General features: G+C 44.2%; 5 protein-coding genes across 7 annotated transcripts; 3 read left to right on the forward strand and 2 right to left on the reverse strand.

The window, feature by feature from the left end:
* The first annotated feature begins 253 nt into the window (after nt 1-253).
* On the forward strand, nt 254-1,116 carry LOC117786263 (LSM12 homolog A). The gene is made up of 2 exons (XM_034624422.1): nt 254-592; nt 652-1,116. Exons 1-2 carry the CDS (start codon nt 317-319, stop codon nt 952-954), a joined length of 579 nt encoding a protein of 192 aa, XP_034480313.1. The 5' UTR covers nt 254-316; the 3' UTR covers nt 955-1,116.
* Nucleotides 1,117-1,179: 63 nt separating this feature from the next.
* Nucleotides 1,180-1,729, forward strand: LOC117786264. Its single transcript, XM_034624423.1, has 3 exons — nt 1,180-1,251; nt 1,312-1,448; nt 1,512-1,729. The coding sequence occupies exons 1-3, from the start codon at nt 1,180-1,182 to the stop codon at nt 1,654-1,656; spliced, it is 354 nt and encodes a 117-aa protein (XP_034480314.1). The 3' UTR covers nt 1,657-1,729.
* Nucleotides 1,730-1,992: 263 nt separating this feature from the next.
* LOC117786261 (calpain-B) lies at nt 1,993-5,848 on the reverse strand. Of its 2 annotated transcripts, XM_034624417.1 has the most exons (3): nt 5,756-5,848; nt 4,169-5,413; nt 1,993-4,105 (listed from the first exon to the last, which is right to left on the reverse strand). In XM_034624417.1, the coding sequence occupies exons 2-3, from the start codon at nt 5,379-5,381 to the stop codon at nt 2,544-2,546; spliced, it is 2,775 nt and encodes a 924-aa protein (XP_034480308.1). In that variant the 5' UTR covers nt 5,382-5,413; nt 5,756-5,848; the 3' UTR covers nt 1,993-2,543. The 2 variants fall into 2 exon arrangements, with proteins under 2 accessions (XP_034480308.1, XP_034480309.1); XM_034624418.1 differs by lacking the exon at nt 5,756-5,848 and having other exon boundaries at nt 4,169-5,549.
* Nucleotides 5,849-5,965: 117 nt separating this feature from the next.
* On the forward strand, nt 5,966-10,095 carry LOC117787512 (transcription initiation factor TFIID subunit 2). The gene is given in 8 exon segments (XM_034626059.1): nt 5,966-6,099; nt 6,166-6,220; nt 6,280-6,443; nt 6,507-8,111; nt 8,170-8,582; nt 8,645-8,855; nt 8,912-9,120; nt 9,123-10,095. Coding segments are annotated over 8 exon segments (3,591 nt in total). The 5' UTR covers nt 5,966-6,049; the 3' UTR covers nt 10,007-10,095.
* A 1,025-nt stretch (nt 10,096-11,120) lies between these two features.
* On the reverse strand, nt 11,121-16,500 carry LOC117788148 (mastermind-like protein 2). Of its 2 annotated transcripts, none has more exons than XM_034626819.1 (3): nt 16,400-16,500; nt 15,085-15,446; nt 11,121-13,258 (listed from the first exon to the last, which is right to left on the reverse strand). In XM_034626819.1, the coding sequence occupies exons 1-3, from the start codon at nt 16,434-16,436 to the stop codon at nt 11,246-11,248; spliced, it is 2,412 nt and encodes an 803-aa protein (XP_034482710.1). In that variant the 5' UTR covers nt 16,437-16,500; the 3' UTR covers nt 11,121-11,245. The 2 variants fall into 2 exon arrangements, with proteins under 2 accessions (XP_034482710.1, XP_034482708.1); XM_034626817.1 differs by having other exon boundaries at nt 11,121-13,264.

The following is a 16,500-nucleotide window of genomic DNA, read 5'->3' on the forward strand; positions in this document are numbered from 1 at the left end:
TTATATTTAGTTATATATTTAGCATACATACACATACACTGTAAATAAAATGAAATAATAAAAACTTAAACCACTTTCTTTTGACTTGGGTAGAGGGAAATAAAGCTGGTGAAAGGGATATTCTTTGAATTGCTTCACCCATTAGAATTGCCTTTTAAATATAAGGGGAATTTCTTAAGCAAAGGGGACATTTGTCAAACTGGCCGCATTGCTTACGTTAGAGCGGGATGACAATAAGTGCTAAATAAATTGACAGCATTGATTGTCAAATGGGATTCTTTTCTTTCACGTCATCATTTGAAGCACAAGTTGAAGAATGTCTTTTAATCCTTTCCCCATTGGCACCCAATTGCATGTGGAGACGTGCTTTGGTGATCAACTTACTGGTGAGGTTGTGACCTACGAGCACAGTGTCAAGATGCTAATATTGCGATGCCACAGCAAAGATGGTAAAGGAAACGATTGCCACAATCAGTGCATTGTGAATTTGAACTACTGCAAGGACTTGAGCATTATACAGGAGGTGAAAACAACAACAGCAACAACGCTGGACAAAGTCAATGAGTCGCCAGCACGCCTCAATCTCTCGCTTGTAGGTTTGCAACACTTTCTCAATTATTATTTTATATAATTCGTTTTATTTTTCCCCAGTTGGATCAGCGCCTGCAGCATTCGGTGGCGCAGCGTGAAAACTTGTTGCGCAGCTGCAATGAGCATGCCACGCCCCGTGGCAGGCAGCTCTTTAAGCTGCTCGCCAAGCATTTCGGCAACAGTGAACTCTCCTGGCAGAAGGACGAAATACAGGTGCTGCAACAACTGATTATAAAGCCGCCCTATCGCATTTGCGATATAACAAGCACCCAGAACAGTCCCAAGTTGCTGAAATACGTGCAGCGTCTGCTGGAAAAGTTCAATGAGAATGCCGCAACTGGTGACAAGGAAGACACGATCTAAAAGCAACAAAGAGTACTTAATAAAATACACCCACACACACACTCACACACATTTACTCCCACACACCAAAATACACTTGGAAACTGTTGCCCCGACGCTTTGTTTGTCAACAAAAACATTTTCGAAATACAAACACACAGAGTGTGCTACTGCTTTTGATTATTTATCAGATAAATTGTATATATAGTTGGCTATTATACGCGTATTTAGATATAGTTCTAGGCAATGGCTGATGATGAGGATAAACCAAAGAGGCATACACTCGACACGCTCTTCCACGTTTATTGCAATCACAAGGTCAACATTGTTTATGCATGTTTATATTTAAATAATACCAATAGTATATATGTTATGCAGGTAATCCCTACGGAACTGGATAATGAGGTGTTTAATAGTATTTTGCTATCGCAACTCGATGCTTGGCTGGAACAGGCCAAACTGATGCCAATTCCCATAACGCGGGTACAAACTGGTCTTATCTATATGAGATACAAGTAAGTAAACAATCAGCATCATTTTGATTCTAATAGATTCACATGACGCATCTTGTGATTCAGAAAGTGGCGACTGGAATATGAAGATTTTCTTGAGGTGTTGCAACAACTTTGCAGCGATACCGAACTTAACTATGATGAATTCAAGGAAACTTTAATCGCAGCTGGTCCACCCACTGGAGGCACCGATATAGTCGTCGTCAAATAGATACTACGTGTTTTACTCCCAAAAATTTTCCATTTAATTAGCATCAATAATAATAATACAATTTAGTTGAAATGTTTATAACAATTATAACGTAGGTGCAAAAGTTTCTTAGTTCGAGCTCAGAGCAGGGAAAAACATCACCTGTATACACATTTAGAGCCGGTTCTGTCATGACTAATGAGTATTATTAACTATAAATAATTTTTAAACATTAATGCCTCTACTTCAAACCATAAAACTAGCTCTAAATGTGATTAGTTTGCGTTTTCCCCATTACTGATTCAGTAATCAATTAAATAAAAGCCACAATTTGTTTGCTATTAGAAAGAGTATATATAAATAGAGATTGCCGATATATGTAGTTTATAGTGTACATCTGGAAACACTATACATTTTTGCTATATATAGTTCTGGTTAACTAATTGTTTATTTCTTTATTTATTTAATAATGCACATTTCATTTTGTACTGTCGGCTTTTTGGCTATTGTCAAAAAAGCATAGAATGTCTGTATATGTAAGTGTGTGGTATGAATGGGGCCCAAAGCAATTTAGCCATTAGTCATTTTGGACAGACAGTAGTATATACACACTATATATACTATATACGGTTGTGTACACAGCTCGCTTGCCGGCAAAAGTTCTGTTGATTTTCTGGTTTTTATTCGCTCATATCGTCGAGTGCTTCAAGGTTAATTCAATTTATGTACACACATGAAATTGTATTTCCGTTTTGGATGTGTGTATACTGTAGTTGGAGCTGTTAGTTGATAATCATCATCATCAATGCATGCGCATCATAAGTAAACGTGGCACTTAGGATTAGATTAGTATAAATTTGATCATATATGAACTTTGTCCTTCTCCTCCTTTTCCTATTCTGTTCTCTTTACGAGTAAATGGTGCGTTCCAGCCAATCATCCAGGTTAAAGAATGCCGTATCGGAATTATCAGTGTCTCGTTCGCGGAACATCTCAATGAAGGTCTTCACCTTGATGGCGCACATGAGGAAGTCATCGAAGGGCACCTTGCCCTCCCGAGAACCATAACGATGGGCCAGGGCATTGAGCAGGCGATTGTTCAGATGATAACCTGCCGAGTTGAGAGCACCGCGCAGATGGAAGCCATCGATGCTGCCGGAGCGACGAGTGTCGTACAACTTGAAGACGGCACGCCACTTGGCAATGTCCGTAAGCAGAGCTTCAAACTCATCGAATCCAAGACGTCCGGAGCGATCCTTGTCGAGCATGGCGACCATGGAGCGCACGGCATCCTTGGAGAAGCCCTCGGTGCCCACCATAACATCGCGCATCGAGTGATCCAGTATGCGTTTCAGCTCCTGCCAATCCACCTCCTCATCATCGCCTGCAACGCTGTCAAAGAGACGCTTGAGGGCAATGCGTTGAGGATCGTCCTCCTCTTTGGGCGTGGGTGGTGGCAGAGCAGGCGCAATGCGATCATCTGTCTCGCCGAAGCCCACCTCATCGTCGTTCTCCTCCATGTTGTTCATTGTCTCGGAGAAGACGCGTATGATGAACTCGCCCTCCTCGTTGGGATCAAACGTCGAGGGCACAATCAAATAGTGTCCAGGAGGCAGCTTGAAGCGAGCACAGACCTCACGTGTGTTTATGAAATGCGGAGAGCGGGCAACTGAGGCGCGATACTTGAAGAAATTGATACCCTGCGGTTTCGACTCCATGTCGCGATCCGTCAGATGATAAATGGCAAATCCAATGGTCAGGCAATCGATGCCCACGTTGCGCTTGCTGCGACGATTCTTCTGCATGAGAGCCACAATCACCGTGCACTTGCCGTCGTCGTCCTCCTCATCCGGATCCTCCAGCGTGATAATATACTGTGGATTGTGCCAAAAGGTTTCCAGGAAATTACGACATCCTCCCGCTGTAACGCCCGATGTCCATTCACCCTCGAACATGGACATCTCCCACTTGCGACGCGAACTGTGCTCCTGTTCCTCGGTCAACGAATCCGGCGACAGATTGCAAATCTCCACACGATCAAAATGATTGAGGAAGTCTTGGAACGACATCCAGAATTCGCCATCGCGATCGAAATTCAAGCCAATCTCCTCCTTCTGGTGCTCCGGTATGAAGCGCCACTCGGGTGAACTGTCGCTCCAGGGACCACTCCACTCGGCATCGTTACCCCAGGGATTCCTCATGCGTATCATGGGCAGCTTGCCCTGTCGATTGGGCGTCGAAATGTCCAGCAGACAGACCTTGGTAATGGAGTAGGCATGTCCACGAATCAATCCCTCGCGCGTCTCTGCCTCCAGCACATGCGGATCCGGCTCCAGGGAGCAACCCATCATGGAGCCACGCTCCGCTGCCTTGGTCATAATGCTGAAGAGATTTGGAGGCGCCTCCTTGATGTCGTACCACTCGGTGACGCCGCCCGTAAAGTCCTCCATGGCCTCGCAAGTGGTGCCACCTGGGAAAAGTGGAAATAAAGAATGTAAGAAGTGGTTACCATGCAGCTCCTTTCAATCCTTACCCTTCAGAGCCTCATAGGAGCCATGTAACTTGGCGTATGCCTTCTCCAGCAGCGCACTCCAGAACTCATTCTTCTCCGTGGAGTGCATGTAGATCAGCTCGCCGTTGTATGTGGGCAGCCGATCATCGATGACGACCTCAACCCATTTGCCGTATTGCCAGAACTTGAAATGGAATATGCCCGCATAGTTCTCCTGGAAGTCCTGATCCGGCGGTATCACACGGAAGAATAGCTTCGAGTCCTGCGTTAGATTTGCCGCTGCGGCCAACAACCAACAGTCGCCCAGTTCTCCCTGCTGCACATCGAACCGGGAATAGCCCTCGACAAAGAATTGCGGATCGTCGACAATGTCGCCGGGACGCAACCATTCGATGTAGCGATCTGGACGCCGGGAGAACATCAACGAGGCATCGTTGGCCGGAAAATCGGGATCCTCAAACAAGGTGCCATTGCCCACACAGGATTCCCGTAGTGTGGAAAAGTCCTCACCCTGGATGCTCTTCTGGCGCGTGCTCGTCGCCTTGCGTCCCATCCAGAACATGTTCTGATTCTCCGGCACTTTGACGCTCGTGAACTGCAACTCCGTAATGCCCACGGAGGGCTCTTCCTCTTGGGTGGGTGCACTGGCCGCTGGTGCCGATGGCATTGGCATCGATGGATAGCCCTGTGGTGCCGGACTGCTGGGCAGTGGCGCATATGGCATGGGCATGCCCGGCATACCCATTCCCCCGCCAGTGGGATATGGCAACGATGGATATCCTGCACTGGGATAAGGCGTGGCACTCGGATAGGGCGTGGCACTGGGATACGGTGTTGCACTGGGATAGGGCGTAGCACTGGGATACGGCGTGGCACTCGGATACGGTGAAGCACTCGGTATGGGCGCCAACGGCGTCGATGGATACGGCAACGGAGCAGATGGCAAGTTCGGGTATAAGCCGGAACTCGGATACGGCGTCGCCGATGACGGTGGCATGCCCATACTGGCACCCTGATACGCAGCATTCTGTGCCTGCACCGTTTGCTTTACCACATATGGCATGCCACCCACGGATTCCGATGAAGGGTACGGCAACGAGGGATACAAGCCCGATTTCGGTTTGCTCTGCGCATTATCGCTGACTTCATTCTTACTGTAGCCCAGGGCTGCCAAATTGACAAGGCCAATGCCACTGGCATGATAATTTTTTGGATAATTATCAATGCCGTACATTCTATCACTATGACTCTGCTAGTGTTTCCTTAAATTAATAAACTATTTAATATATTTTTATTTTAATCGATTTACGCAGCACTTGAAATTATAAACAATTTGTAACAAGAAACACAGCCAGACGCAGTTGCTTGAAAACTGCTGACTCGACTGAGGAAAAATACGTTTTAAATGGGAGAAATATCCAAATTTAACTTTTCTTGGGAGATGATTCACATCTTTAACACTTGTGTGTTTGGATATTTCATCTAATGCAACAAATTTTAGTTAGAGCACACAACACATGCAAACATGTTAATATTGCAATTTAATTATTTTTATAATTGTATTTTATAAGTTATTAAATAGTTTGGCTGCATATGAAAATGAATTATTTTTTATCTTTATTATTTTTATTTATCCCGTGATCAAAAACAACTGCTCAATGCATAAACAAGGGTTAAAGGTGGTCTCGTTAGGGCTGCATTACACGTTACAGAGTTGCCAAGGTGCAGCTTGTATTTTTCGGGAATTAATGCTGCCGGCCCAATTTTTGTCTGACTATTGCGACAAGTTGGCAGCACTGACTGTAGAAGAAGAGTACCAGTGAAAAAATAAACAATGCGGTGATGCAGAGATAAAAATATATAAAATCGTTGAAAAGTGTGTTTAATTAACGAGAAATCGCAATGGAAACACAATCTGATGTGCCCGAGGCACCATTACGCCCCTTTAAATTATAAGTATTTCAGTTGCATTGCAATAAAGCGGCCAATTAATGTTTTCTTTTCTCTGATGACAGCACGGCGCATCAGGTTGTGAGTCTCACCGGCATCAGTTTTGAGCGTCGCAGCATAATTGTAAGAATTTATGCAAATAATGTGCACAATATGATGTTTATATGATCAATTATTCACAGGGCATGGTGGAGCTGACCATAGTGCCCAACAATGAGAGCTTACGTCTTATCCGCCTCAATGCCAAGCAGCTTCGAATTTACAGTGTCGTCCTCAATGATGTTTGTCATGCGGAGTTTGTTTACTTCGATCCCTTTCAGGATATTTGTCACAAGGAGCCCAAAAGGTGAGTTGCACATCCGACACACAACTGTTGATAAGACTTTAAAGACTCCCTTTTGTCTCGCAGTCGCTCTTTGGAAGTCTTCTCGGAGAATCATTTGACCGCAGCTCAAACTGTCGATCCTGATGTGAACAATGGAGAATTGATTATACAGGTGCCACCGGAGGGTTATTCCCTCATACAGGAAGGTCGAGGTCTGCGAGTACGCATCGAATTCTCTGCAGAAAATCCCAAAGGTGGCATGCATTTTGTTATACCACCGACATCCTCGGAAGATGACACGGCACAGCTTAACTGTGCGCACATGTACACGAATTGCTATGAGAACTCGACACGTCTTTGGTTTCCCTGTGTCGACAGCTTCGCAGATCCCTGCACATGGCGACTAGAATTTACAGTGGACAAAAATCTGACGGCTGTTTCCTGCGGTGAACTGGTCGAGGTCATTATGACTCCGGATTTGAGAAAGAAAACCTTTCACTACACTGTGTCTACGCCTGTCTGTGCACCGAACATTGCTCTGGCCGTAGGACCCTTTGAAATCTACGTGGACCCGCATATGCACGAGGTGACGCACTTCTGCCTGCCTGGCATGTTGCCTCTGTTGAAGAATACGGTTCGATATTTGCATGAGGCCTTTGAGTTCTTTGAGGAGACACTCTCCACCCGGTATCCCTTCTCCTGCTACAAACAGGTGTTTGTAGACGAACTGGACACGGACATTAGTGCCTATGCAACCATGACGATAGCTTCTGTTAATCTACTGCACTCCATTGCCATTATTGACCAAACCTACGTTTCGAGAACCTTTATGTCCCGTGCTGTGGCCGAACAGTTCTTTGGCTGCTTTATCACATCGCATCATTGGTCGGACACTTGGCTAGCAAAGGGAATAGCCGAGTATTTGTGTGGTCTGTACTCCCGCAAGTGTTTTGGCAACAATGAATATCGCGAGTGGGTGCAGTCGGAGCTGGCACGTGTGGTCAAGTACGAGGAACAGTATGGTGGCATCATACTCGACTGCAGCCAACCGCCGGCACCACTTCCTGTGTCCAGCACTAATCCAGCGGCAGCTGCCAGCAAACAACAGGAGATTGTCCACTATTTTCCCATTAAGAGTCTGCACACGGTGTCACCGAAGTACGTGGAGGCAATGCGTCGCAAAGCTCATCTCGTCATCCGCATGCTGGAGCATCGCATTGGCCAGGAGTTGCTCATTCAGGTGTTTAACAAGCAACTGGCCTTGGCTACAAATGCAGCAGCCACTAAAATTGGCGCTGGTCTCTGGTCACAGCTTCTCATCTCTACGAACATCTTCATCAAGGCAATCTTTACGGTCACGGGCAAAGATATGTCGGTGTTCATGGATCAATGGGTGCGCACTGGAGGACATGCCAAGTTCTCACTTACCTCTGTGTTCAATCGCAAGCGAAATACCATCGAACTGGAGATTCGCCAGGACTTTGTCAATCAGCGGGGAGTGAGGAAGTATAATGGACCATTGCTGGTGCAATTACAGGAGCTGGATGGTACCTTTAAGCATACGCTGCAGATTGAAAACACGCTGGTCAAAGCGGACATCACTTGCCATTCGAAGAGCAGGCGAAACAAGAAGAAAAAGATTCCACTTTGCACTGGCGAGGAGGTTGACATGGATCTATCTGCCATGGAGTAAGTTAAAGCTAGGATTTTACACGCTCGCAAGCTCACTCTCTTTATTTTCCTGCAGTGACTCGCCTGTTTTGTGGATACGACTGGATCCGGAAATGATATTGCTGCGGGATCTGATCATTGAGCAACCGGACTTCCAGTGGCAATATCAGCTCCGGCATGAGCGAGATGTAACTGCCCAATTTCAGGCTATACAAGCGCTGCAGAAGTATCCAACAAATGCTACGAGATTGGCATTAACCGACACAATTGAGAGTGAATCGTGCTTCTACAAGGTGCGTTGCCAGGCGGCACATAGCCTTACCAAGGTGGCCAATCAAATGGTGGCTTCATGGAGCGGTCCACCTGCCATGCTTAACATCTTTCGAAAGTTCTTTGGCTCCTTCAGTGCCCCGCACATCATTAAGCTGAACAACTTTTCCAACTTTCAATTGTACTTCTTGCAAAAGGCCATTCCAGTGGCTATGGCGGGTGAGTAGACCATAGATCGCAGAGTATCTGTCTTATCCATTAATTCACTGATTTATTGATAGGCTTACGCACATCTCATGGCATTTGCCCACCGGAAGTAATGCGTTTTCTGTTCGATCTCTTCAAATACAACGAGAACTCGCGCAATCATTATACGGATGCCTATTATAGAGCGGCTCTGGTGGAGGCACTCGGAGAGACACTTACGCCCGTGGTGTCTGTGGCAATGCATGGCACACAGATCACAACCGACAGCCTCTCCACGGATGCTAAGTAGGATTGGAATCATTTAACTGACAAACTTATTCTGATGTATTCTTTCCTTACAGACTTGTGCTGGATGAAGTGACGCGTCTGCTAAACATGGAGAAGCACTTGCCCTCCTATAAATACATGGTGTCCGTCTCCTGCCTTAAGGTCATACGCAAGCTGCAAAAGTTTGGACATCTGCCCTCGTTGCCGCACATTTATCGCAGCTACGCAGAGTATGGCATCTTTCTGGATTTGCGCATTGCCGCCATGGAATGTCTTGTGGATTTTGTGTGGACGCAAGGATGGAGCAGCTGATGATCGCAGCACGACATGCTCTCGCTCAGCTGCTCATTGACAATCCTCCCTTTACAAGGGAATCGAGAAGTCGACTGGACAGATCGAATCTTGTTGAGCGATTGTGGCTAAGCATTAACACGTTGGCCTGCGACACGAAACTCCGTTGCGATATTGTGGATCTGTACTATGCTTTGTACGGCAGCAAGAGGCCTAATTGCATGCAGGCGAACGAGAATCAGAGCTTCTACAAGGATTTCATCAAGGAAAACAGCAATTCGAGCAATACTTTCAAAAAGAGCGAGTCCAAGGCACCAGAAAGAACAGAGACCGAGCCTCTAGAGAGGCATAAGCCAGCAATGGTTACCATTAAAAGAACAGCCACCGAAGCCTTTGAAGTTGGCGATGAAATAATCAAATTGGAAAGAAGCGAGGAGATCACAGTGATGGATGAGCCCATCGATGTGCAGGCCTACGACAGTGAGACCAGAATAAATGTAATGAATGCTGATGAAGCTGCTGGTGATTCTCAGCTGGCCACGAAGCGAATGAAAACAGAGATCTATGGAGAAGACGATAATTCGATGATGGTGCTCGATGTGGGTGAATCAACGCGATACGAGAGCAGCTACGACGAGGCCAAATTCAAAGCCGACGGCAGTGTAAAAAAGAAGAAAAAGAAGGACAAGAAGAAGCACAAGCATAAACACAAGCACAAACACAACAAGGACAAAGATAAAGATCGAGATCGCAAGGATAAAGATCGTAGAGATCCACATATCTCACGTCTGCAGGCAAGGGAGGCGGCCACACCCGAAACTCTAAGCTCGGCGGACAGCAGCAACAGCAACAGCAATACCGCAATTGGCCTAAACTAAGCGAGGGTCAATCTAACAATTACCAGGTTTAAGTACAGAAACAAAAGGTTTATGTTTAAATTGAATAAACTAATTTAGCCCAAATGTGTTTTACTGTGAAAATGAATTCTGGAGATAGTTCTTATGTATGTTGTTTTGATTATTAATTATGACATATGGGGTTGTGGGCAGTCCGCATTAAAATCGAAACTAAAATCTATAGCGAAATATTTTTTTTACAGATATAAATAAAATTTTAATGCAAAATGGATTAAAAAGCTAAAACATGATCAAAATGGCATTCCGCTTGAAAATCGGTTGAGTTTTGACAAAGTTATGAAAGTTTGAAGTTATTCGAACCTTTGATCTAGCACTTTACAAGTCAAAATTTTTGATCGATTTCACATGATTTTTTACAGAAAAATGAAAGGTCTCAGAATCAAGTTTGAAGTGTTGTTTTATACTAATTATGATATAAGGAGTTCATTAAAAGTGCAAACTTGAGATTTAAAATTTTGAATTTTCAAAATATCAAAGGGGGGACCCTTAGCATCAAAATCGATCCTAGGTCGAAAATAAAAAAATTTTCTAAATGAACAAAATTTATAAGCAGAATGAATTAAGAGGTCAAAACATGATCAGAATGACATTCCGCTTAAAAATCGATTGAGTTTTGGCAAAGTTATGAAAGTTTGAAGTTGGCCAGACCTCTGACCTAGCAACTTTACAAGTCAAAATTTTTGTCAAATTTCACATGATTTTTTACTAAAAAATTAAAGGTCTCAGAATCAAGTTTAAAGTGCTGTTTTATACTAATTATGATATAAGGAGTTTATTAAAAGTGCAAACTTGAGATTTAAAATTTTGAATTTTCAAAATATCAAAGGGGGGACCCTTAGCATCAAAATCGATCCTAGGTCGAAAATAATAAAATTTTCTAAATGAACAAAATTTATAAGCAGAATGAATTTAGAGGTCAAAACATGATCAGAATGACAATCCGCTTGAAAATCGGTTGGGTTTTGACAAAGTTATGAAAGTTTGAAGTTGGCCAGTCCTTTGACCTAGCATCCTTACAAGTCAAAATTCTTGTCATTACCTTTTTTATCCAGTTACCGCTGGGACGACCAAGTTAATTAATGGTTTTTATAGTTTATTAGTTTATAATTTAACGTTAGACAAGTGCTGAACATACAGAAACATTTTTACAATACTTATAACTAGGCAAAGGGCGAGTGAGATTAACTAAAGGATTGCAACTCATTGAGCCTTTGTGGGCTCCGGATCCGTTGCCTTCGTCTCGCTGCCTGCAACGGCGGTGTCCTGTTCATCGCGCGGCCGACGTTGCAAGTAGGTGATGCTGCCACCTCCGATGCCGGTGGCCGTTTGTTGCGCCTCCGCAGCCGTGGGGGAGGAGATGATCTTCACAGACGGCTCCGAGGGAGAGGCGAGTGAACGTTGATGCGGATGGGAGTGTTGATGTTGATGCTGATGAGCTGCCAACTGGCGGGAGGCAAGACGCATGATGTGGGCGTAGTCTACAGGCGGATGATTGCGATATTCGGGATGATCCTTGACGTATTGCTCATACGGCACGGGTACAGGAACGGGCACCGCCTTGACGGGATAACCTGCTTCGACGAGCGCCTGGAACTCGGCCTGGGTGAGGGGTTTGCCATTGGGAGGCGGCAGATTCAGTTGCTTCACCTCGTCCAAGGTGCGCAGTTTGTGCACCGCTGCAGCAGTGGGCGTAACCCTTGAGGGCGTGGCAATGCCAGTGCCTTGGGAGACATAGATGCTGGACTGAGACGGTGCAGGCTGAGCGGGATAGTCAATGGGCAACGCTGTGGGCGCAACAGTACGATGAGATGCATGCTTGAGGGGATCAGGTGGACTTGGATAGAAGTGGGCAGCAGTTGGAGCCGGAGCTGGAGCCTGGGTACGTTCAGAATAGTCGGCATAGAGCAGAGCCTTCTCATAGGATTTGGTTGGACTTGGCGTGGGTAACTTATAGTGTTTGGTGCGATAATGCTTCGGCTTGGGTGCTGCTGTGGGCGCCGTCTCCTGGTAGTAGTACTGCGAGGGCTGTGGCTGAGCAGGTGCACCCGTTGGATAAACAACGGGTCCTAATCGCTTCCCCTCATGCTGTTGGCCGGGATAAATTGGCGTCGGCTGCTGAAAGTTGCTGAACTTGAAGAGCGACGGCACAAACGGTTGATTGTTGGCATCCAGCAGAGAATTGGGAGTGCTGGCCAAGTAGGCCTTGGGTTGACGCAACGCTGGATGGGATGTGGGCGGTGCTGGATGCTGTGGAGGCGGCAGGCGTGTCACATGTTGCTGATGATTCACCAGCGTCGGCTCATTGCTGCTGTCCACGTAAGCTAGAGTTTGGCCAGGACCTGGCTTATTGGCGGCCAGCAGCTTCTCGATTTCACTCTCCAGCGAGGATTTGGCCAGCGGATGATTGGGCAGCGTCTTGTAGCTAATCTGTGGCTGATAGTAGGCAATTTGTGGTGGCAAGCCAGCAATCAATTGCTGCGGTTGCTGATGACGCTGATGCTGCACGGGCGGGGCATCATCCTCCTCCTGCTGAGGCTGAGGCTGTGGCAGATACTTGGGTCCACCGCGGGAATAACTGGGCTGCACCAGTTGCTGCTCGGCCACATAGCGATCCCGATAACCACCTAGACCCAATGCAGGCTCCGCTTGTTGCAACACCTTGTGGGTGGCAGCTGTGCTGTGAATGGACACAGGTTTGCCCAACGATTGAGGCTGCAAACGAGGCTGGGATTGATGTGGTTGTTGTTGATGTTGCTGCTGCTGCTGCTGCTGTTGATGTTGCTGCTGCTGTTGCTGCTGACGCAGCTGCTCGTGGTAGGCGCGCACTTGTAGCTCCTCCTCCAGCAACTTCAAGAATTGCTCCTCGGGAATGATTTGATAAGGTTGCTGTGGCGCTTGTTGCTGCTGTTGAGCATGCAATTGCTGCTGCTGCTGTTGATGTTGTTGATGCTGCTGATGTTGGTGCTGTGGTGCAGCCAGTGGCAAGGGCAGCTGATAGGGCGCATAGGGACCACCTCGAAGATTATGTGGCTGCGGTTGTATGGACACGGCATAACGTTGCTCCGCCTCCTGCTCCTGCTCCTCCTCGGCCACAGGTGTTGCCTTCTTGGCCGCAACTGTCTGTTGCTCCCTGGCAACTGCACCCTTACCTTGAGTTGCAGACGCCAACGTCTTGGGCTGATGTCGTTGTATATCTTGCAGATAAACATAGTGCTGAATCTGGGCGTGGGGCGAGACAAAGTGTTTGTTATGGGGGCGTGGTTAATAAATTATGGACCATTTATGTGGGCGTGCGAATAAAAAGATCAACGGCCAATGCCAGCAACAAATGGCAGCTGTTAAATGTGGAGCCCACTTTAAAGAACAACCACATCTTAAAAAAATTACAACAAATACATGTCAGGTGGCCGCGGGGAACGGGAAAAGCTGGCTGTGAGAATCGCGTGGCATCTACAAGTTTATATAACACTTGTGTGTATGTGTGGCAGCGGCAGCAACTGACGTTGATGTCTACGGCAGCAACAACCACAGGCAGCAACCACAGGCAATCTCGTTCCCGTACCCTACTCTACCTACTCCCTCGCCCTCAGCCTTAGGCTTCAGTCAAATGCGGGTCTTGACTTGGTAGACTGTTGCAATCGATGCGCATGTCGGCAGCAAATAAAATTATCAACATTACACTGTGCAGCAAAATGTAGGACAAAACTGACTTGTATACTTTTACAGAATATAGTTATATATATAGTTATAATATAGTTATAGGCTGTGTGCAGCTTAAACTTGTTCAAAGTTGTCTTCTATTCAGAATTCTAAAGAAGATATCATCTTAAATTTTATCAAACTTTTTTAAATATTCTAAACTGTGAAAATCTGAAAGTGTATTTCCATAATCTAATTGCTGTATATCGTTAGACATTGAAAGGTTTACTCTCTGGGTAATACGATTTATATGCTCTACAAGCGGGATCCAATTATGCAATATAAATTTAATAATTTCTTCTTAAAAGTTCATCCTAATTTATAATTTCTTATATTCCAATTCTAAATTAAATATAAATATTACAAAATCTGCCGGCGGTAACTTTAAAGTGTTAAGTACTTGTCTTTTCTTTTTATATAATATATCTTCTGTTAGATAAGATAGTAGTAATAAGTTTCCCATTCAATTAAGTCCAAACTCAGCTCAAGTCAAAACTGAACATAAACATGTAGCACAGTGTTGCCTTCGCAATATTCACATTATTATAAGAAATGAGACCCCGTCAAGTCAAGGCGCCATCAGCAACAACTCTCAACGGTAAGACAGACATCGCAGCCAGAAGTCGGTTGATTATAACGATTATGTCAACTTTCTTCCCACGAAGACAAACAACGACACCAGCAACAACAACAACGACAACACCCGCCTATTGTTGCAGGCAGAAGAAGTTGCCGCTTGCTGCGAATTATTTTGGATGTGGCATGTATTTGTAGTTGTTGTTGTTGAAGCGTTAGACCAGCGCCAACAACAACAACGACAATAATTTTGCAATTATGCATTTGTTGTCGCTGTTGTTGTTGCTGTTGTTGTTGCTGCTCGTGACTTACATTTTGACTGCTGCAAATGGCATTTATTATATTCGCCAGCGCTTTTAATTTTTATAAAGCAATCTTTTTCTTTTTTTGTTGTTATTATTTTGTAATATTTATAAACATTGTCTTTTAGGTAATTGCAATTGCTTTAGTCGCAATTTGTTCCCAAAATGAACAGAAATCAAGCAAATATTGGTCAAGGTTTCTTCGCTGGGGGCCAGCGAAAGGCGCAATTTGACAAATTTTCAAATGCAATTGGGATTAGTTTGAGTTATTCGAGCTGTTGTTCGAGTTGTTGTCATAGTTAGACATCCTGTATTTTGCAAATAATCGTGTAATTCAGTTGAGTCACGACAACAACATGCAACGCTTCTGTGACCGCGGGCCGACAACAGTTTGACGAAAGGCAAATAAAATTGACCCTTACCTCCCCCCACTTCCCACACACATTTCTCCCCCTCACTTACCTCTTGGCTCTGCTCCAGCAATTGTGCGGCATGTGGACGAGAATTGGCTGCGGCAAAGTTGCGCAGTTGCGGCTCCTGATGCGATTCATGCTGTTGATGTTGATGCGGTGCAATGGGGCGTATGATGAATTGATTCGGTTTCGTGCCATAGATCGTCTCCTGTCCATCCTCGGGATCATCTGCACGCTCCACAGCCGCCTCACTGCGATGATTGGGATACAGTGAAGTCTCCTTGCTGCTCACCTGTCGCTTGTCTTTCGTTCCTTCCGCTTCCAAGGCTGAGGATGCGGAGGCGGCGACGCTGCTGTCCCTCTCGCTCTCGCTCTTGGCTTTGCCATCGAGTGCCTGGACTCCAAAATGCCCTGTGTGGAATAAAGTGACAGTATTATAGGTTTGTTGCTAAAGAGAAAGGAGTGTTTAGGCAAATTTGCGAGATATTGCTGACAATGAAAATGAAAAGTTGTAAAGAAAATAACAAGTTAGTTAAAACATTTACTGTTTTCTTGAACTTGGCTTGTCTAATTTTTAACTAAAATAAAAAGCTGGAAAGTACAAACTTAAAATTACTTGATTTTAGTTTACTTTATATTTTTTACAAATAATATTTAGCACATTTTTATTGCTGCAAATCTCGTATTTGACTTGTAATAAAAAACACAACAATATTTTAATACTCACACTTAATTTGTATTATATTGAACGTTAACAAAGCTATTAAATTCGTATTTAGTTGTCTCATAAAAAAGCATATTCATTTTATATCTCAAATAAGAAAATCAAAACGTTTTCAAAAATAAATCCAAGTTTATGAAATATTAATTTAGGAATAGCTTGTAAAAAATGTTAAACTTATTCTTTCAAAATTACTTTAAGACTTTAGTATTATTTATCATTAAAATTATAATTTGTCTGGACTCATATCTTATAAACTTAACAAGATGCATTTGAAATCTAAGCTTATTAAACTAAGTGAACTAAGTTAGCTGAATCTAACCAGTTAACATTAAGCTGACATTTATGAGTAATAATAATTTTTAATCAATTCACACCATAAAACATAAAAAAGAACCATTAAGATTAAATATATTATTTAATATAATGCTTAGAATATTAACATGTCTATTTGAATTGAAGTACGAGTTGAGTAAGGTCAACGTATTGTTGGCTAAATAAAAACAAGATGTCTCAATATTTCTCATTGTTTTAACTTGGCTAATGAAGTTTTCAATCAGTCAATTAAAATATATAAAATAAACAACAGACAAATATGCATTCACGATCTTGGAAATTCCGTCTTTGGTTACTCGTTACTTACCCAGCAAAAGTGTTAAGGCCAATATTTGAATTCTCATTGTGTTGTTTGTTGAATGGATGCAAAGACAACGGACTAGTAATTGAATATCTTTCTTTCTCAGC

This window comes from Drosophila innubila, assembly GCF_004354385.1.
Source record: "Drosophila innubila isolate TH190305 chromosome 3L unlocalized genomic scaffold, UK_Dinn_1.0 0_D_3L, whole genome shotgun sequence".
NCBI classification, from domain to species: Eukaryota; Metazoa; Arthropoda; class Insecta; order Diptera; family Drosophilidae; genus Drosophila; species Drosophila innubila.